This window comes from Coregonus clupeaformis, chromosome 12 (assembly GCF_020615455.1).
Source record: "Coregonus clupeaformis isolate EN_2021a chromosome 12, ASM2061545v1, whole genome shotgun sequence".
Classification (NCBI taxonomy): domain Eukaryota; kingdom Metazoa; phylum Chordata; class Actinopteri; order Salmoniformes; family Salmonidae; genus Coregonus; species Coregonus clupeaformis.
In genome coordinates, this window is record NC_059203.1 from 2,807,749 (window position 1) to 2,829,263 (window position 21,515).

Here is a 21,515-nt window from a genome sequence, read left to right on the forward strand (position 1 = left end):
CTAAAAAGTACAGCTACGGTATGGTAGTTTATTAAAAATGCAAATAACATACATGGTTTGACACATTTTACTGGGAGCAAATGTGATTCAGCGCATCTGTATGCTGGTTCCAATGGAGAAACATTGATAATCTACTCAGAGAGAAGACTAGGAAGATTCATGAATGAATTCAGCACAGACAGTATTTACATTCTCCTGATTCTTGCCCATAGGAATCACATTGAGAAAAACATTCATGGTATTACAAATGATCTACAGACAATAAATTACCATAAGGGTAAACAGGGATAAATACATGTATTCATACTCATACTTTATGTAAAAAGTCTATGAACTGATTTAAGAATAAACATTTTTCTTATGATTTAAGTGTCAAAAGTGTCATGCAAAATAAATTCCAAACATAAAATCTGCTCTTACTAGAACAAAACAAACAAAAAAATGTATAAAAATAAACTCAAGGAGTAATTTTGCTGGTTACACCTTTGCCATTACTGATGCAATCATACACAAACCTACTTTTACATAGAAGATAGATTTTTTTTCTTTTAATAACACTTTGGTTTAGATTAAAACAATTTCTATGTAATAAACTGTATAATACATAAACAGATATCTTTAAAAAATTATGTTAAATGAACTCAAATTAAAAAATTAAAATAAAATAAAAACATGGAGAAAGACAATACACTTATTTTTGTTTTTTCCATCAGAGCTCAATACAATTGTGTAACAGAGAAAAATAACACACTTCATACCAATTTTCTGTACAATATCTACAATTTGTTTTGCTGGTGACAGAAACATACTAGGTTCAGGGTATGCGACTGGTGCTCAATGCTAAAAATGACAAAGAACGAATTGCTAGAGTTTGTATCCAGGTTCTGGGGCGCGATGCCAGACTTACTGTACTACGTATTATGTTCAAAGAGAAAGATGACCATCATATATTTGCAACAGCATAAACAGAACCTTGTCTTATCCTACAGCCTTATGCCTGCAGTCATTGTAGTTCTCTATAAAAACCTCACTACTAAGTATATACAAATGGGGCAAAGGCAAGTGATGCTATCTAGAAGAAACTGTCTAAGCTCATTGTACAAAGCATTCGGGCTATAGATGAGACCATATGCTGAGATGACATAGTAGTCAGTGTCTGATGATCATAGTTTACAAAGACAGAGAATTTGTCATACGATGGAGGAATTGTACAATAACATTTGTCTTTCATCTTTTTTTTTTTATACATTAATTCTCTCCGCTCGATGACTGAGGCCGAGGTGAGGCACTTGGGCTGCGTCCGAAAGGGCACCCTATTCCCTTTATAGGGTACTTTTTTTACCAGAACCCTATGGGCCCTGGACAAAATGAGGGCACTACAGAGGGTATAGAGTGTCATGTCGGACGCAAGCCATCATGATCTTCTGTTTTGCCTTTTCAATTTTACATTCATTGTGCTGCCCAGTGATGCGTTCTAAATCTCATACTGGTGTAAACATATACAAAAAATACAATTGCGATTGGAAGGATTAAAAACAACGTAACTATTCTATGTTTCTATGTCATACCACCCACTACAATGTGAAAACAACGCAACCAAGGTTGAACACAATCAATCACTGAATTACCCCCCCAAAAAAATCTATGTTTAAAGAGGGTATAATTTACATCAGATTTATTTTCATTTAGTGCTTTTCCTTATTTCAAAGAGGTTGATAGGGTTATATGCGAAGGGACGCATTTTGCTCAACAAGCCAGTTCAACTCATTTCGTAGTTTTGGACTTTGGACTTACATTTAGCGCAGGAGGAAAATAAGAATAGTTCTGCTGTTGTTCGAGCCAATGGTTTACAACATACTGCTATTGTAAGATGTATTAAAGGCCTGTATTTAATACATCTTTTGTAAGATGTATTAAAGGCCTGTATTTTGCATGTATTGATTTTTAAAAAAATCTAAAATCCTTACTAACGGTTAACAGTTTGACGAGCTTTCTTCAACTGCAGATATGGAAACAGTGCATGGACTTGGTCAATATGGAAGTACTACTCTGTGGTATTTCTGACCTGTTTAACAGTAGTCCACAATGCAATGCAGCACTACAAAGCCGTGAATCGCTCTTGTTCAGTACTTACTGATGGCTGTCGTATGTACAAGGGTTGCCTCTAAACTGTTTTGTCGGCTTAAGGGGATTAGAAACATTACTGCCTTATTACCCAACAACACATCTCCATCCTGTACCTATTAAGGATTATAAAGGATTTGGACAAACATAACAATAAAACCTAAGTCTTTCAAAATAAAAAAATGTAAATTCCACACAACAAAACTGACAGCAAAGCCCCGCTGCTTGGGAGCAGGTCACTATTTGTGCGTTCCAAATAGCAGCCTACTCCCAGGGTGCCATTTGGGACGCACAGTACTTCAAAAGGCCAATGAACAAGGACTAGAATTACCCGATAATTACTGACGACGACAGCACCAATAGAAAAAAGGAATCCTAGTAAACCACAACCACTAGCTACATTGATAAAAAGCAACGAGCGCTACTACAGTAAATAACGACCAGAATCATAAAAAAACCTAGTAGAACTAATATTAAATAGTCAAGAAAGTAAACCGATTTTAAGGGAGGAGGCCCTCCTTCGTAGGCCACCCTAGCAGTTGAGGATCAAATCCTCACCCCCCACTCTCTCAGCACCATTTGTAGTCTTCACCCCCCACCACCACCACCAAAACGCTCCCTATCCTCACCTATGTCCCCTCCCCTGCTTTTAAACGCTGGCTGTCTCGGGAGGTGGTGTAGTCTTTTCCACAGGACTACTACTACTGCTGTTGTTGTCCTGGCTAGCGGGTGATGTGTCTAAACTGGCTGATCGCTCGGGTGCCGTCTTGGCGGCAATAGAGTCTTTGTCCCCCGACCCCCCTGCGCTGGCCGGCGTGGGCGTAGTGGGAGCGGAGGAGGGGCCTGGGGAGCCCAAGGCTCGCCTGCAAACCTGATAGGCTGCCAGCAACTCCTGGACACGCTCCGGCGTGGGCTCCCACTTGGCAAAGCCGGCAGCATTCTGCAGGAAGATGACCACCGTGCCATGGACGGCCTTGTAGTACATCTCTTCCCTGAGAGAGAGAGAGAGAGAGAACGAGCGAGATACATTTAAACTCCCTTCATACACATTAAAATGCAACTACGCTTGTGTCCTATTTAGGGTGCATCTGGGAGCGTAATTTCCCAAAAAATACAGCAATGAGCACTTGGGCAGTCAAGTGAAAACACGAAGCACCTTACACTCGTTGGTCCTTTATGTCAAATATTGTAGGCTATAGCTTGTAAAATAAACAAATGTGACTCTGGGTGACTAAATAAGACTGTTTCAAGCATTTAGGACCATCAAGAAATTAAGTCTGCTTCCTGTTTTTTTTCCCATGCCATGAGTATCACGATAATGGTATTGTGACAACCCTAGTCAGAACAATGGACTCTGCGGTGTTGGACACACTCACTTCTTGCAGATGTGCTGCGAGCCGCTGCGGTACTCGTGCTCGAAGGCGGGCACCGACATCTGGTGGCGGCGGAAGGCGCTGGTCTCCATGCGGTGGAGGGCCGGGGTCAGCGGGTCTCGCCACTCCGGGACGAAGATGATAAAGGACAGGGGCTCGCTGGACTTCTCCAGAAGTTTCTAAGAGGACACAGTACATTGTTCAATACAAACTCTCCCACGAATTCAAAAGTGAACAGTTCAGTTAAAAGTTAAGCTGGAGTTAAATGGTGCCAATTTTCCCCCATTCATGTAGGATTGAGGCCTGCGGATTTTCTCCTAATACATCTACACAGCACGTGGTATATGGACTCATACCACTTTCGAAGTATAAACACATCGGACAGACTTTGAATGAGGGGTGAACTGTCACTCTAAATGCGTTTTAACTAGCGATGAGGAAATGACTAAGGAGGAGCACCTCAAAGTGTGTCACCATGGCATCCATCAGCTCCTCACTGAAGGGAGGGTTGGCCTCAAAGGAGCCACTGGCTGGTGAGAAGTTCAGGAAGGGCCTGGGAGGCAAAGAGAACATTTTGGAACAGGCTCAAACTAGAGAACCATAGATAAACAAATGACTAAAAGTACACTGACCATGTCTGGGTGGTCTCGGTTTAGTTGTGATGGGTTAGACCAGTGTTTCTCAACCTGTTTCTTACATTGAAACTAGCATTGTAAAATTGACAAGAGTCCATGGACCGGAGGTTGAGAAACACTGTGGTAGACAACATATAATGATGTATCTTTTTTTGAATGAGAAGCAAACATTTTTTTAGTTTTTTGTGAGTCTCCCAGAACCTAAACCTACCCCCTGGATCCGAAAAAGCCATCGGTGTCGGGGAAGGCAGAGCAGAACTGCTTGAAGTAGGAGTTGAGCGGCGAGGCAAAACACTCAAAGGTCACCCCAAACTGCTTGTTGAGGGCCTCAAAGACCGGCACGGGGAGAGCCCCCTGTAAGCCCGTCCCCTCATTCACCCCGGCGCCAAACATCACCTGCATGACAAATAGTGACAGCAGCACAATAAAGGATGACATCAGCACAACAAATGTCAAGACGTAGCCATACAGAAGAAATGGCGAGAAAGAGTAACGGGACAGTGGTCATCATCACGAAATGGAGGGAAAGTGGACTATAAGAACATCGCCTCCCAACAGATGGTTTCATACTTAGGCAGTGAAGACAGAGGACAAGATTTATTTATTTTATAGATAGAGCAGTGAGTCAAAAAGTCAGGGGCAGAAGGAAGGGGTGAGAGAGGTGAAGGAAGGGGTGAGAGAGGTGAAGGAAGGGGTGAGAGAGGTGAAGGAAGGGGTGAGAGAGGTGAAGGAAGGGGTGAGAGAGGTGAAGGAAGGGGTGAGAGAGGTGAAGGAAGGGGTGAGAGAGGTGAAGGAAGGGGTGAGAGAGGTGAAGGAAGGGGTGAGAGAGGTGAAGGAAGGGGGTGAGAGAGGTGAAGGAAGGGGTGAGAGAGGTGAAGGAAGGGGTGAGAGAGGTGAAGGAAGGGGTGAGAGAGGTGAAGGAAGGGGTGAGAGAGGTGAAGGAAGGGTGAGAGAGAGGTGAAGGAAGGGGTGAGAGAGGGTGAAGGAAGGGGTGAGAGAGGTGAAGGAAGGGGTGAGAGAGGTGAAGGAAGGGGTGAGAGAGGTGAAGGAAGGGGTGAGAGAGGTGAAGGAAGGGGTGAGAGAGGTGAAGGAAGGGGTGAGAGAGGTGAAGGAAGGGGTGAGAGAGGTGAAGGAAGGGGTGAGAGAGGTGAAGGAAGGGGTGAGAGAGGTGAAGGAAGGGGTGAGAGAGGTGAAGGAAGGGGTGAGAGAGGTGAAGGAAGGGGTGAGAGAGGTGAAGGAAGGGGTGAGAGAGGTGAAGGAAGGGGGTGAGAGAGGTGAAGGAAGGGGTGAGAGAGGTGAAGGAAGGGGGTGAGAGAGGTGAAGGAAGGGGGTGAGAGAGGTGAAGGAAGGGGTGAGAGAGGTGAAGGAAGGGGTGAGAGAGGTGAAGGAAGGGGTGAGAGAGGTGAAGGAAGGGGGTGAGAGGGTGAAGGAAGGGGTGAGAGAGGTGAAGGAAGGGGTGAGAGAGGTGAAGGAAGGGGTGAGAGAGGTGAAGGAAGGGGTGAGAGAGGTGAAGGAAGGGGTGAGAGAGGTGAAGGAAGGGGTGAGAGAGGTGAAGGAAGGGGTGAGAGAGGTGAAGGAAGGGGGTGAGAGAGGTGAAGGAAGGGGTGAGAGAGGTGAAGGAAGGGGTGAGAGAGGTGAAGGAAGGGGGTGAGAGAGGTGAAGGAAGGGGTGAGAGAGGTGAAGGAAGGGGTGAGAGAGGTGAAGGAAGGGGTGAGAGAGGTGAAGGAAGGGGTGAGAGAGGTGAAGGAAGGGGTGAGAGAGGTGAAGGAAGGGGTGAGAGAGGTGAAGGAAGGGGTGAGAGAGGTGAAGGAAGGGGTGAGAGAGGTGAAGGAAGGGGTGAGAGAGGTGAAGGAAGCGGTGAGAGAGGTGAAGGAAGGGGTGAGAGAGGTGAAGGAAGGTGTGAGAGAGGTGAAGGGGAATCAACAGCAGGGGTCTAATTTACCTGGTATCTCTTGATAAGGCACCACACTCGTGACAGGAACTTCTGGAACCTGGGATCGTCGATGCAGCTGTATCGGTACAAGAGCTCCTGAAAGAAAGCATGGTGGGGATGGAGAAGAGTCATTTAGCAGAGGGAAACACCATGTGCCAGAAGGCAATGCTAGTCAATTATACCCACCACACCTTTCAGGATTACATCCTGGCAGTTTCTCAAACAGCTCAAACTTGAAGAGAACAATTCATCTCTCTGGTCGTGTAGGACTTCTGATTGCATGCATTACAAACACTCAGTGGTACTGTGCAAGTATCAACGCTACTAAAAATGGTGTGTGTGTGTATATATACTTAATAATGTGAATGTCATGCATAACCATTGCCTTATCCCCACTACAGAGAACAAAGTTTGTGTAATATAGTAATTTCATTCAGGGCCCAACCAATGACACCTCAGTGCACCTACATACACTGAGTGTACAAAACATTAGGAACACCTTCCTAATATTGAATTGCACCCCTTTTTGCCCTCAGAACAGCCTCAATTCGTTGGGGCATGGACTCTACAAGGTGTCGAAAGCGTTCCACAGGGATGCTGGCCCATGTTGACTCCAATGCTTCCCACAGTTGTGTCAAGTTGGCTGGATGTCCTTAGGGTGGTGGACCATTCTTGATACACACAGGAAACTGTTGAGTATGAAAAACCCAACAGCATTGCAGTTCGACACAAACCGGTGCGCCTGGCATCTATACCATAACCCGTTCAAAGGCACTTAAATCTTTTGACTTGCCCATTCACAATCCATGTCTCAATTGTCTCAAGGCTTAAAATCCTTCTTTAAACTTGTCTCCGCCCCTTCATCTACACTGATTGAAGTGGATTCAATAAGGGATCATAGATTTCACCTGGATCCACCTGGTCAGTCTGTCAAGGAATGAGCAGGTATTCCTAATGTTTTGTACACTCAGTGTATATTTGTACTTTTAATAATATACTATACAAGATATTATTCACCAGCTTGGCGAAGTAGCTGCGGTTGACCTTGACCATCTCTCCCTTGTAGCGCAGGCAGGCGATGTCGTTCTCAAAGTGCAGCTCCACGCGTGGCTGAGCCGGCGAGGGCAGGGCCAGCCGGACGGGGTAGCAGTACACCAGCCTGTCCTGCACCTCGGCTGCCTCTGGGTCTGGGAGGGATAACAGTAGAACAAAAGGAAATTAAAACAGTAAGTTAGTAAGTAAGAAAAACCACAACACAACCAGTCCACCATGGATATTGAACGGCTTAAATTCAGAGTAAAACCACAATATCAACGACAGAATTTGGGGATTTTCAAGTTGCATAATTTGTTGGGGCGCAAAGAACGATTAGAAAGGCCATCTCCATTCAGAGGCAATCCATTTCTATGGTTGTGCACCAATGTAATAAATATGGTCAATGTGGTCCTGTATGGTTCAGAGTCCGAGGCGATTTAGAACGTCTCACCCGACACGTTGCAGTCCTTCAGCAGCGCCTGGTGGGTTTGGTGAATGCGTCGCACGTACTCTGCTGATATGTGGTAGATCTTCGTACAGATCCCCTCCACAGAGTCTTTGGCCACTGCCGCTACGTGGGGACCACACTGTTTCCGCAAGTGATCCAGACGATCCTGAGAGGGGGGGGGGGGAAATTGTTTTGGGATCCTTTTTTTTAACATATACATGTCAGTGTACATTCCGTTGAGGTGAATTTATACAGCTATGGATTTTTGTTGTTGTTGGCACATATACATACAGTACACCACACTTCTAAACCACAAACACACACACACACTCTACTCCTTGAATATACACACACACCATGTAGTCCTCTTTACTGGCCGAGTGGTCTCTCCGTAGCCAGTTCATGGTGTCCTCCGCATTCCATTTCACAACCTTTCGGCTGTCTGGTGTGGCGTTTCTACCAGGACATAAGAGACACCGGTCATTCTCCAGCCAAGACAAAGTATTTCAAACCAAAGCGTCGTTCAACTAGCCCAATCAAGCTCCCATACAAATGCTTTCTTTTCTTTCCAGTCACACAGTTGGGGAAAGAGAATGGACTGCTTTTGGTTTAGCATCCGAGTGCAAACCCGGAAACATGGCGGATTACTGAGACAATGTGTTGCTTTTTATGTTACGATCTGGACCTTGCCGTCAAAGCGGTGGTGTTAAAAAAATGCTGTGCCGTCGCTTGAGTCATAGAACTTACTGTATATATAGAATATATTCTAAATTGTCAAGGGGATTTACTGTAACGGTGTGCCAGAAGCTATCAGTAGCTGGAATTCTTTGAGAGCTTCTCTGACTTCATACTTTGAGCGATTTCAAAGAATATCAGGCCATATAAAAATATAATATGGCCAATTAACTCTAGTGTGCCAGAAACACCTACCTCGAGTCAATCATTTTCTTGGCAGCTTCGGCATATTTGAATAAGAGCTTTCGGGCCTCCTCTTTGTACTTGATGCGGGACAACCTGGTGTAAGAAATGACAAAACAGTGGTCAATAAAACAAATCGTTGAGAGGAGCCGCTATTGTCCAAATTAACCATAAAACGGGATGAATTGTTAAGACAACATTTCAGTGTGTTGACATTTCACATACTAATAAAATGCATCAGACAATAGTGATGCAAAACATTTATTTAATTAAATCGATACAGTTACATATCGGGATATAATTTTTGATGATATATCGTATCATTTTTGACAATATCGCAATATTATTTCTGCATTAGTTGGCTGTACCAGCACCAAAACTCAGTATTTTTCCTTCATAGCTTGTTCTCCATCTTATTTTTAAATAGGGAGCCAATTTGTTTTCAGCACTTTTATTTCCTTGACTGATCAAAACTTGTTTTCTCATGCTCTCTTGGCCCTCTGCAGCAGACATATGGTGAGCAATATGTTCGGAACATCGAATCGCAAAAAATGTTTAGTAACGCATCGCAATAAATATCGTATCGGCACCAAAGTATTGTGATAATATATACATTTTAGTCATTTAGCAGACGCTCTTATCCAGAGCGACTTACAGGAGCAATTAGGGTTAAGTGCCTTGCTCAAGGGCACATCAGCAGATTTTTCACCTAGTCGCCTCAGGCATTAGAACCAGCGACCTTTCGGTTACTGGCACAACGCTCTTAACCACTAAGCTACCTGCCGCCCCGGATAATATCTTATCGTGAAGTCCCTGGCAAATAACATTTGATTTGAATTACCAGCTCTATCAGACAACATAATTCACAACGAAGAACTGAACGGAATCTAGCCACACCAACCATAGTGAATCAAGTCCATCCCAGGGTAGACTAGAATTGGTATCTAGAGATTCGACCTTGGTTCAAATAGTACATTTGAAATATTTTGAATACTTTGAGCGTTTGATTGAGCCTGCCTGGAGTGTCTGACGGGTGGGGTTTGCAGTTGTGGGACTACTGTGGTCCTCTGTAGCTCAGCTGGTAGAGCACGGCGCTTGTAACGCCAAGGTAGTGGGTTCGATCCCCGGGACCACCCATACACAAAAATTTATGCACGCATGACTGTAAGTCGCTTTGGATAAAAGCGTCTGCTAAATGGCATATTATTGAGGGCCTTCCTCTGACATAAATGGTGTCAGAGGAAGGCCCTCAAAATTGTCAAAGACAATCATAGACTGTTCTCTCTGCTACCGCACGGCAAGCGGTACCGGAGTGCCAAGTCTAGGTCCAAAAGACTTCTCAACAGCTTCTACCCCCAAGCCATAAGACTCCTGAACAGCTAATCATGGCTACCCGGACTATTTGCACTGCCCCCCCACCCCATCCTTTTTACGCTGCTGCTACTCTGTTAAGTATTTATGCATAGTCACTTTAACTCTACCCACATGTACATATTACCTCAACTAGCCGGTGCCTCCGCACATTGACTCTGCAACGGTACCCCCCTGTATATATAGCCTCCCTACTGTCACTTTATTTTACTGTATATATAGCCTCCCTACTGTCACTTTATTTTACTTCTGCTCTTTTTTTCTCAACACTTTTTTTGTTGTGGTTTTATTCTTACTTTTTTTGTTTAAAATAAATGCACTGTTGGTTAAGGGCTGTAAGTAAGCATTTCACTGTAATGTCTGCACCTGTTGTATTCGGCGCATGTGACCAATAAAATTTGATTTGATTTGATTTGATTTTATTATTATTATTTATTCCATTGGTTCCTTTGCACCAGGCATGATCAATCAAGCACAGATTTAACCCTAGGACGGGTACAGATTATCTTTCCCAGTGACCTGATGGGGATGTCGTTCATGACCTCTCTGAACATGGACGGGGAGATGATGGGGTCACACTCGCTGGGCAATAGGGGGTCGGGCCCTTTGTCCAGCACCTTGCGCTCCAGCAGCCAGCGGTTGAAGGACTCCCGTGGGGGCTCAATACCTATTAGAGGGGGAAAGATCATTGATCATCAAGGTCAGCCGAGAATAGGAACCCCTGGGTTGTGTTCACTAGGGCCTGCATTAGGGAAAACATTTTAATCCATTTCATAACGCTAAATGAGAATTTCAACACCTGGGGCCGGTTGCACCAGTTGGGCGTAAAAAAAGTTGTTCTTAAATGCTAGGTCGGGCGTAGCCACGTCTGACTTCGGGATCAGAGTTATCATGAAAGAAGATAGTCCCAATTTAACACCCTACGCCTGCTCCCTACTAGGTATAAAATATATGCCCAGGTGTAGCTCAGAGAAGGGCATCGCCCAGGTGGTGCAACAAGTAAAAATGTTAGGTCCAGCCTGCGCATTTTACGTCGGACGTAGAGTTACCGGCCCCTGGGTTGTGTTCACTAGGGCATGCATTAGGGATTTAAAAAAAAAATCCATTTCACAATGGAGAATGAGCGTTGCTTAGCGGAAAACTCCAGCTAGTCCCTTGCCGTTTTAGTCTGTGCTCTTCCGTTCGGTGCCTAATGAACATGACCCTGGGCTAGAGTGAAAACCTGCTCACCCTGTTGCAGTCCACACTGGCGTAGAAAATATTGAGCAGTGACAGTCAGCGCTGTTTTCAGACAGACACTTAAAGCTCATCTAGAAAGCAAACGTCTAGCTGCCTAATAGTGCCGTTTGACTTGACACAATGGCAGTTGCATGGGTAACGTACCTTCTCGTTGGTAGCAGAGCTCGTGGTAGTGCTGCCGTAGCTTGGTGGTGAGCTGGGCGCGTTGGAGCTCCATCTCCGGGTGGGGAGGTAGATGGTTGGCGGGGGCTCGCTCTCTGATCACTGCGTTCGTCTGAATGTCCAGGTCCCAGTATATTCTACCACAGGATCGAGAGAACTGGTTATTTACCATACTTGCCATTTCAACTTGACAGAACTGTATTATCAGCTGCGGTGCTACATTACATCCAAAACAAGACTAAAAGGAGACCCGCCTGCCCTGTATATTGCAGAGATCACACTGTAGTGAACTGTGGGTTCACTAAAGGCTATACAAATTAGGGATGTGCATCTTTCCCTTTCAAGACGATTCAATACGTATCTAGACACATGGGCTCCGATACAGTAATGATACGTTTTAGTTTGAAGCGATTAGATTTGATTAGAGAACGAATCAGTGCGATTCGGTTTGATGCACTAACATTTGTTGCATTAACACATTCATTTTCTAAATTAAAATCTGCTGCTGATGGAGCTCATTAGCTGGGCCTCTCTGAGCTGACTTCTATCTGAGCTGACTTCTATCTGAGCTGACTTCTATCTGAGCTGACTGTGTGTGAATGATGTATGTCTATAGTGTATACTATATAGGCACCTGATCTGAGCCATAAGGGAGACTAGGCAACTACCACTATCAGATTAGGGGGGGCAATGTAGCCTGTTTTTTTGTTTCCACTCTTTGGTTCTGAAATCACCATCACCCACTAATTAACTTGTCAGATTAAGTGTTAGAGCTAGTAATGTATCAATATTTATAATTTACAAATCAGCTACGACATAGCCAATGAATATATAGCATAACTTTGGTTTTCACCCCATCTCAAAATCGAATGGTTTTGACCGTTTAGAAGTTTAGTGAGCATCTTTTCTCCTCCCACTTTGGCCATGCAGGGCGCCTCGCAAAAGTGATTCCTCGTTATGAAATTATCAACTTGACCCTGTATATCAAAACATCACACTGATTGTTTAAGCAAAACTATTGCTGATAGTGAACCTGAACAATCAAAAAATCCATTGTCTCCGGTAGCTTACTTTTATTCTGGTCAAACGCAATTTTCAACTGCGCATAGATAATAGCCTAGCAGATTACATCGGTTGTCACTCAACTAATGAAGCCTAATATCGAACAAGCCATTTTAGCATTTGAATGCTTAAGGTGCCGCGCAGATGTGCAAGATCAGGAACAGGCCACCTACCATGTGTTGGTCAGCATGCGAAGCTGGGCACAGTGCGCAGTTTGATTAGGCTACTGATATTCCCTAGGGTTGTTCGGCATGCAAAATGACTTGTAGCTCAACGACTGTCAACACAGTTACATGCTTAGTTCAACACTGAAGGAGAGGACGCATCAGTTGTCACAAAATATTAGGTATTTTCAAAAGGTAGAAAGAAAGTAATATGAGCAAAACATTTGAGTGAATCAGTGGTTTGTGACATTTGAATAAATTTTCTGACCAATTCATGCTACATTTGGATCGGTTTGGGGTCCTCGGACCGATGTAGTAGTATCTTAAACATCTGAATCTGGACCAATGCATATCGGTGAATAGTTACATCCCTAATTCAAATATTTACAGATATGAGCAGATCAGCATATTATGTTACAGCAGGACCCCCATTGCAACGCGTTTCGACCAATCAGGTCTTCCTCAGGCAGCGTCCATGAGATGTCTACATTTCAATTCCAGCGATTGTGAAATGTGGCTGTACTCACACGGTGGGACGGTATGGGGCCGGTGCGGGCATTGAGTGCTGCCCTGGCTTGTCCTCTGTGCCTGTGGTAGAGTTCCATGGCTTAGCCCCAGGGGTAATGGGTGAGATGGGAACTGTGGGGGTGGTTGGGGTTACAGGTATACCAACCTCAATCTGTCAACGACACAGTCACATATCGGATTAGACTGACAATTAAGACAGTGGAAATATTCAAATAATAAATGTATGAAACAATCTACAGAGACAAGGGGCACACCATATGATTCCAGTAAAACATGACTTTCTTCATGTCAGGCAAGACAGCACTGCGTAGTCTAACAGATAAGCTCGAAAGTGAATCACTTTGGTAAAGAAGCGTGAAAATTGTCTCGCTTGTATAATTTTGTGGAATTGAAGTTGTAAGAAACGTGTTCTGCTCAATGACTCTTGAAAAAGAAAAGGAAAGCCTCACACTCTAGGAGCTCAGATGCAATAATTTAATATCCTAATAACCAACGTTTCGACAGACAAGCTGTCTTCATCAGGGTATAATCATTTTCAAGTGTTTTACTCCGTTAGCCAGCACCTCGCCTAAATAGGTGTGCGTTTCTTTCGCCTCTATATTTATCTGCTCAATGACTCACCTTGGGCCTCTTGAAGCTGTTTGGACCCCCCTGGGCGGCCTCCTCTGACAGGCGTCTCTTGCGCTGCCCGTTGCCCACGCCGGCATCGCCTGTCCCCTCGGCTGGGGCAGCGTTCAAACCCAGCGGGTCAGACTAAGAAAGACAGGAACAAACATACCAGACGCCGCGTTAGGAGCAGAACTGGAAAACAAGACAAGTGATGTTGATCAAAATAAAAAAGGAGGTTCAGCCAAGCTCCATCAAGAGACAGAAAAGAGAACCTGAGGTACTTGGAACAGAACTTAGGATAATTTCCCCCTCTGTCCCAAATTAAGCAGCTATACCCATTTTTCACTCACAATGACATCGTGCTGCCCCAGGACTGGCATCTCCCACAGCGACTGATTGGTGAAGCGGTTGAACCAGTAGGGCCGATTCTCCCGCTTGCTCCAGCATTTCGACCAGCCTGCCTGGACGAGCTCGTCTGCACAAACAAGAAAGGTGTCAGAAATGTCAAATCTATCTCCATTCAGTTGCATGTCGTCATAGACAGAGCCAGCAATCTTTCCTTCATCAGCACTAATTCATACCCTACATCTATCCGCATGGAAGAACTACATCTAGCTACGCAAAATGGCGTTGCGTAGCAAAACTATGGACGTTTGCAGCCCATTGATAACTTGATGCAAGAACTTAGGATCCCCATTTTGGGTAGCTTTCTTGCGTTACCTACGTAGGTTTTTTAATAATTGTATGAATGCTTGGTAAGCAGAGCTGTTAAGTGGAAAGCTGAGTTATGCCATATATCTACTGCTTGTTGTCATATCACCAGGACTATTTTCAGTGCTGGACTTGGGCAGGAGCTCAGCGGAGCTGAGTACCGGCACCTCAAATGTTCTACTGCTTGAGCTCCTGTTCCTCTTATAGAATATTAGCTCAAAAGTATTGTGGAGCTCCTGCACCTACATGTAAACAACACTGGCACCCAAAATGAGTACAGGCACCTATTTTAGTCCAAGTCAAGCACTGGCTATCTTACCTGGCAACTCTGGCATTGGTTTGCTGGTTGAAGGTGAAACGGGAGACCCCTGTGTGGCAGAGCCTGTGGGAGACATCACCATAGCGGTGTCCCCCTTCACTGTTGTGTGATTCTCACTTGTCATCTCTCCTCATCTGTCCTGTCCTGGAATTAAATGGTGGCAAATTAGTAAAGGGGTATTCAGTTCACTTTGCCTGGTAAAGTATATACTGTGTGTAAGCTACTTTTTTAAATGACAAGAGAACAGAACACTAACTAATTAGTATAATTTTTATATGATCAAATGTAAACATGTTCCACAATCGCCAAGGTAACCAAGTGGTGATTTGACATGCTTTCCGAAATATGAAAATCTTATCAAGCAAGTCTTGATCCTGCTGACATGTTAAGACCCAGACCCTAATAGACATTTCTGCAGTTACAGTCTGGTGTGAATGGTAGCCTACTACTACTCATTAATTCCCATTCATCCCAGACCCCTAGCGAGCGCGCTAACTGGCAAAAATAACAGTTGCTCGCGCGACATGGTTGAACATTTAACAGTGAAACATTAATGAGTGCATGATTAGCCAGACTACTGTTTAGTCTACATTAGCGAGCTTCATTGTGTTGTACTTGCACAATGTGTTATTGCCAATATAGTGCAGACAAGATACCATAATATCTGGCTAGATAGTCAAGTCCCTACGAACGAGCAGAGTGAAACCAGCGGTGGTGAACATTATATTAGCTAGCAAACACGAATGTGTTATGTATGGGACATGTAGCTAGCGATACCTATGCGTTCTAGCTACGTAGCTAGCTAGTGGTTAATGATTTATTTTTATGTGCTTTTGATTTAGATAGAACATTCCAAATTGACATCTTGGAGATGCGTTTTCTATCTTTGTCGTTGATTACACAAATTAGCTAAAGAAGGGCACGCATGCGCCTGCTACACCGCCCACCCCAGTTCGAGCCGCCCGAAAACAAACACGAAGGAGGGGAAAACGTCGGGTAGCTGCGCTACACAACAAAAGGCAACAGCATCATCTCGGAACCTAGGCGGGGGATACGTGGAATAACATAAAATACGGTAGGATACTGTACAAAACAGGGTTAATGAGACATAAAAATGACGAGAGTTAGTAAGAGTACCCATGTATGCTGTCAAAATAGAGAACGGAGACGCAAGAGGCGTATCTGATCCCCTTTTATTTCAAACATACACAATTTTGGGCGCGCACTTGTGTTAAGACAAGATGGCGCGCGCTCTCCAGTCATAGCCACTGCACCCCTTGCAGACAATATTGTTTGTTTATTTCGTGCAATGACAATGCGTGCACATTTTGAGTGGATAATATGATACCCCGCATATTCCACCACCTGTCCATGCCCTTGCTGTAGCGCTAAAGTGATTATTCCCCTTACCTTGTAGAGGTTTGTTGAGAACCCTGTATAGGCTTTGCTCTAGTCAATCCGTACCCGCCTCCGCCTCTCCCTCCCCACCTTCTCCGCCATCTTGTATCGGGGACTCGGGCCTTGGTATTGCGCACGCGCCAGTTTAGTTGTCGTTCAAGGAAAAAGTTGTCAATGAGAAGTAGCCATATTTAGAAGGGCATTTGTAGGCAGGCATACAGAAATAGTTATTCACAACTTCGCTTGTGAAAGTAATCATGGAAAAACAAGTTTGTAAACTCGTCTGAACTGTTTAACCAGCAATAACTCCGATGGCATGTTTTGTGCAGTGCCTACTTTTCCCAATGATAGCCTCTAGCGACATGCTCAGTAGTCTATGTATTTATTCTCATATTATTATAACATTTTATTAGGCCTGTATGATATAATGTTGTTTTTACACAACACTGCACACGTCTGTTGTTTATGTATGTTGCATGTGAAGAATAATAAATTAACAACTTTCAATTCATGTTGCTGTTCTGTTTCTCTTGTTCCATTATGTGTGCACTGAATAGTAAATATTATAAAATAATATACACAGTGGTGTAAAGGACATAAGTAAAAATACTTGAAAGTACTACTTAAGTAGTTTTGGGGGGTATCTGTACTTTACTATTTATATTTTTGACTACTTTTACTTCACTACATTCCTAAAGAAAATAATGTACTTTTTACTCCATACATTTTCTTTGACACCCAAAATTACTTGTTACATTTTGAATGCTTAGCAGGACAGGGAAATGGTCCAATTCACGCACTTATCAAGAGAGCATCCCTGGTCATCCCTACTGCCTCTGATCTGGCGGACTCACTAAACACACACGCTTCGTTTGTAAATGATGTCTGAGTGTTGGAGTGTGCCCCTGGCTATCCGTAAATAAATAAACTAGAAAATGGTGCCGTCTTTGACTTTTGATACTTAAGTATATTTTAGCAATTACATTTACTTTTGATACTTACGTAAATTTAAAACCATATACCTTTAGACTTTTTCTCAAGTAGTATTTTACTGGGTGACTTTCACTTTAACTTGAGTAATTTTCTATTAAGTTATCTTGACTTTTACTCAAGTATGACAATTGTGGTCCTCTGTAGCTCAGCTGGTAGAGCACGCCGCTTGTAACGCCAAGGAAGTGGGTTCGATCCCTGGGACCACCCATACACAAAAATGTATGCATGCATGACTGTAAGTCGCTTTGGATAAAAGCATCTGCTAAATGGCATATTATTGGGTACTTTTTCCACCACTGAATATACATATTTTTTGTATATATATATATTTTGTCATTTAGCAGACGCTCTTATCCAGAGCAACTTACAGGAGCAATTAGGGTTAAGTGCCTTGCTCAAGGGCACATCGACAGATTTCCACCTAGTCGGCTCGGGGATTAGAACCAGCGACCTTTCGGTTACTGGCACAACGCTCTTAACCACTAAGCTACCTGCCGCCTTACATATTGTAAAAATAGAAACACGTTTTGGTTCTTGGTAAAATAGAAGTTACCTCTGGTTCGTTCAGCCATTCCTATGGGAGAAATGAATGGGGTATTGGGATAAACGCTGAAAATAAGGTTAACACAGGCTAAGGAGATCTTATACGTTTTTATTTATTTATATATTACTTTTACCCCTTTTTCTCCCCAATTTCGTGGTATCCAATTGGTAGTAACAGTATTGTCTCATCGCTGCAACTTCCCTACGGACTCGGGAGAGGCGAAGGTCGAGAGCCATGCGTCCTCCGAAACACGACCCTGCTAAACCGCACTGCTTCTTCACACACTGCTCCAATGTGTCTAAGGAAACACCGTGCAAGTGACGAGAAGGAGTCGCTAGAGCATGATGAGACAAGGACATCCCCTAACCCGGATGACTCTAGGCCAATTGTGCGCAGCCTCATGGGTCTCCCGGTCACGGCAGGCTGTGACACAGTCTGGGATCGAACCAGAGTCTGTAGTGATATGATCTCCTAAACCTGTGATCTCCTAAACCTGTGTTTACCACAGACCTTATTTTCGGCGTTTATCCCAAAAATATTTCCATAGGCTTTGTTCAACGAACCATGGCGGCGTTAGTGCCTACAAAAAGACGCCATTACTATTTATCTCTATAGTCTAGATACATTTCAGAAGTTTCTAGCAACCAACGCTATCTGTTCCTTGCACATGATCTCAAGAAATCACTTTTTATGATAGTTACTGTCTCAGGTGTGACTGGGTTGTTTGAAATGTGTTGGCCTACAGGGTTACATATGACATAGCAAAGACGTCACTAGACATGGATTTGATCCCTGCGCGACCGAAATGAAGGCCCCCGCGCTGTGCTCTCCTGACGCCTAATAATTAACACTTCTTATTATTAATTCAATGGCTTGTGGTCAGTAAACCCATGGAATATGGTGTCAATAATATTTTTTTTAAAAACTACTAGCAAGTACAAAGTACAAGTGCATAACTATATCGTAATTTTCCATGAAGAAAAATTGTTGGGAAAAGTATTTATCATTTCGTTGCTATGTTTTCATAAACCATGTCCAATATTTGATTGGCAATAAAAAAAAAAAGCCTCATGTTGATGTTGGTCCCATTACTGCTAACTAATGTGAGCTAGTCATGCTGCGCGCACTGTGATGTTCCAGAACAATCCAAACGGTGGGAGCCTAAACCACAAATTAATGTTGTGCATGAAAAAATGTTCTCGTTACATGCAATATAGCAGGATTGGGATTTTAGGCTGCCATCCTTTGGATTATGTTGGAACTGCATAAACTCACATTAGCAGTAGGTTTGTATTACAACTGTGGAGTGGGGGGGGGACACAATTTTTGCAGATAATATGTACAAACGCAGGCACCAAACACGCTTGAAAATCATGATTTTTATCATATTTGTGGTAACAAATCACAGATTCCAAGGTCAATTAGCTACAGGACACTATTTCTAACTAATTACACAAAAACAAATACACCCCTCCAACACCCCTGTAGTAACAACACTTCACAATTTTACACACATGTACATACCAGCATACAATCCTTTCTCCAACTAAATAGTCACAATATTTGCGAGCTATATTACACAGTACTAGGATGTTAGTCCATCCATAAAGATTAGAAAGTAAACAAAATTAAACTGTAGGTGCAAACCGGTCTATGACTTCACTCTTTCCCAAGCACGTTAGTATATCTTTGTAAATTGTCATGATGCATTCTATCTTGGGTCCTTGGGCTCCTAAGCCAGGTATGTAGACGTCTTAATGCACTGAAAGATCTCTCACAGCGGCTAACTGGGATGGTCAGCGCGGCCTGTATGATTGCCTTCAGTGATGGGAACATATCAGGGTCTAACAGTTTATACACACAGGACATGTCAGAATGGCATCTTTCTTTTTTTAGAGGTAATGTTTAGCAATAACTACTTCCTCTGGCTTGAGAGGAATATGCCATATTTGTCTTGTGTGGGCCTCCCCTCTCTCTATGTTCTCGCTCTGTCCTGTCTGCTCCCCTCTCTTCCTTGCTGTCTGATGTTCTGCTTTCCTCCTGGATCTCCTATATTATTACAGAGACGGAATAGTATCAGTGCCGTAGTAATATGGAGTATTCTGAACAGACAAACACACACATAAGCAATACATGCACTCACAAACAATATTTACATCAGGCAAATAATGTTTACCTGAATTGAGCTAAAGGTAAAACCTGGGATAATTTGTTCCTAATGATATTAGCAGTTCACTCAATCGTAAACCTGATTAACATTCAACTGTTTTAGCCTTCACTATCCACAATACCTTTGTTCTCTCTCTGTCTCTTTAGCAACAAAATCGAAATGCGTGCAACCATGGGGCAAAACAGATGAGGTTGGCTTAGATTGTTAACATGTAAGCTATATTTTGTCTCCAATGTTTAGTGAAAACAAATACATTTGCACAATTACCACTTGTTTCAAATACATCGTTACAGTTGTTGGTTAGCTAGCTAAAGTTAGCGAATTTTAGCCATATTTGCATTGACATGAAATCAGTCAAAACATGACATGGTATCAATAACATGATGAAAATTGCTGAAATTTACATTTACATCATTTAGCAGACGCTCTTATCCAGAGCAACTTACAAATTGGTGCATTCAACTTATGATAGCCAGTGGGACAACCACTTGTTGTTGTTTTTTTATGGGGGGTGGGGGAAGAAGGATTACTTTATACTATTCCAGGTATTCCTTAAAGAGGTAGGGTTTCAAGTGTCTCCGGAAGGTAGTCAGTGACTCCGCTGTCCTGGCGTCGTGGGGGTTCCACCATTGGGGTGCCAGAGCAGCGAATAGCTTTGACTGGGCTGAGCGGGAACTGTGCTTCCATAGAGGTAGGGGAGCTAGCAGGCCAGAGGTGGATGAACGTAGTGCCCTCGTTTTGGGTGTAGGGTCTGATCAGAGCCTGAAGGTAAGGAGGTGCCGTTCCCCTCACAGCTCCATAGGCAAGCACCATGGTCTTGTAGTAGATGCAAGCCTCAACTGGAAGCCAGTGGAGTGTGCGGAGGAGCGGGGTGACATGAGATAACTTGGGAAGGTTGAACACCAGACGGGCTGCAGCGTTCTGGATAAATTGAAGGGGTTTAATGGCACAGGCAGGGAGCCCAGCCAACAGCGAGTTGCAGTAATCCAGATGGGAGATGACAAGTGCCTGGATTAGGACCTGTGCCGCTTTCTGTGTAAGTTAGGGTCGTACTCTGCGAATGTTGTAGAGCATGAACCTGCAGGATCGGGTCACCGCTTTGATGTTAGCGGAGAACAACAGGGTATTGTCCAGTGTCACGCCAAGGTTCTTTGCACTCTGGGAGGAGGACACAATGGAGTTGTCAACCGTGATGGCGAGATCATGGAGCAGGCAGTCCTTCCCCGGAGGAAGAGCAGCTCCGTCTTGCCGAGGTTCAGCTTGAGGTGGTGATCCGACATCCACACTGATATGTCTGCCAGACATGCAGAGATGCGATTCGCCACCTGGTTATCAGAAGGGGGAAAGGAGAAAATTAATTGTGTGTCGTCTGCGTAGCAATGATAGGAGAGACCATGTGAGGATATGACAGAGCCAAGTGACTTGGTGTATAGAGAGAATAGGAGAGGGCCTAGAACTGAGCCCTGGGGGACACCAGTGGTGAGAGCACGTGGTGCGGAGACAGATTCCCGCCATGCCACCTGGTAGGAGCGACCTGCCAGGTAGGACGCAATCCAAGAGTGAGCAGCGCCGGAGATGCCCAACTCGGAGAGGGTGAGAAGAGGAGCTGATGGTTCACCGTATCAAAGGCAGCGGATACGTCTAGAAGGATAAGAGCAGAGGAGAGAGAGTTAGCTTTAGCAGTGCGGAGAGCCTCCGTGACACAGAGAAGAGCAGTCTCAGTTGAATGACCAGTCTTGAAACCTGACTGGTTTGGATCAAGGTCATTCTGAGAGAGAT

The 21,515-nt window shown here is 44.0% G+C and overlaps 2 protein-coding genes across 2 annotated transcripts in view; one reads left to right on the top strand and one right to left on the bottom strand.

Annotated features, from left to right (window-relative positions):
* Positions 1-14: 14 nt before the first annotated feature.
* Positions 15-16,507, bottom strand: pcif1 (phosphorylated CTD interacting factor 1). Its single transcript, XM_041891984.2, has 16 exons — positions 16,042-16,507; positions 14,632-14,775; positions 13,952-14,076; positions 13,614-13,745; positions 12,992-13,143; positions 11,221-11,375; positions 10,357-10,504; positions 8,479-8,562; positions 7,905-8,004; positions 7,552-7,714; positions 7,083-7,252; positions 6,075-6,161; positions 4,344-4,528; positions 3,957-4,050; positions 3,501-3,676; positions 15-3,116 (listed from the first exon to the last, which is right to left on the bottom strand). The coding sequence occupies exons 2-16, from the start codon at positions 14,753-14,755 to the stop codon at positions 2,774-2,776; spliced, it is 2,238 nt and encodes a 745-aa protein (XP_041747918.1). The 5' UTR covers positions 14,756-14,775; positions 16,042-16,507; the 3' UTR covers positions 15-2,773.
* Positions 15,516-21,515, top strand: part of LOC121577969 (phospholipid transfer protein) — a 59,675-nt gene continuing 53,675 nt past the window's right edge. The window contains exon 1 of the mRNA XM_041891987.2: positions 15,516-15,706. The gene's annotated coding sequence lies outside the window, so the exon portion shown is untranslated. The remainder of the gene's footprint in view (positions 15,707-21,515) is intronic.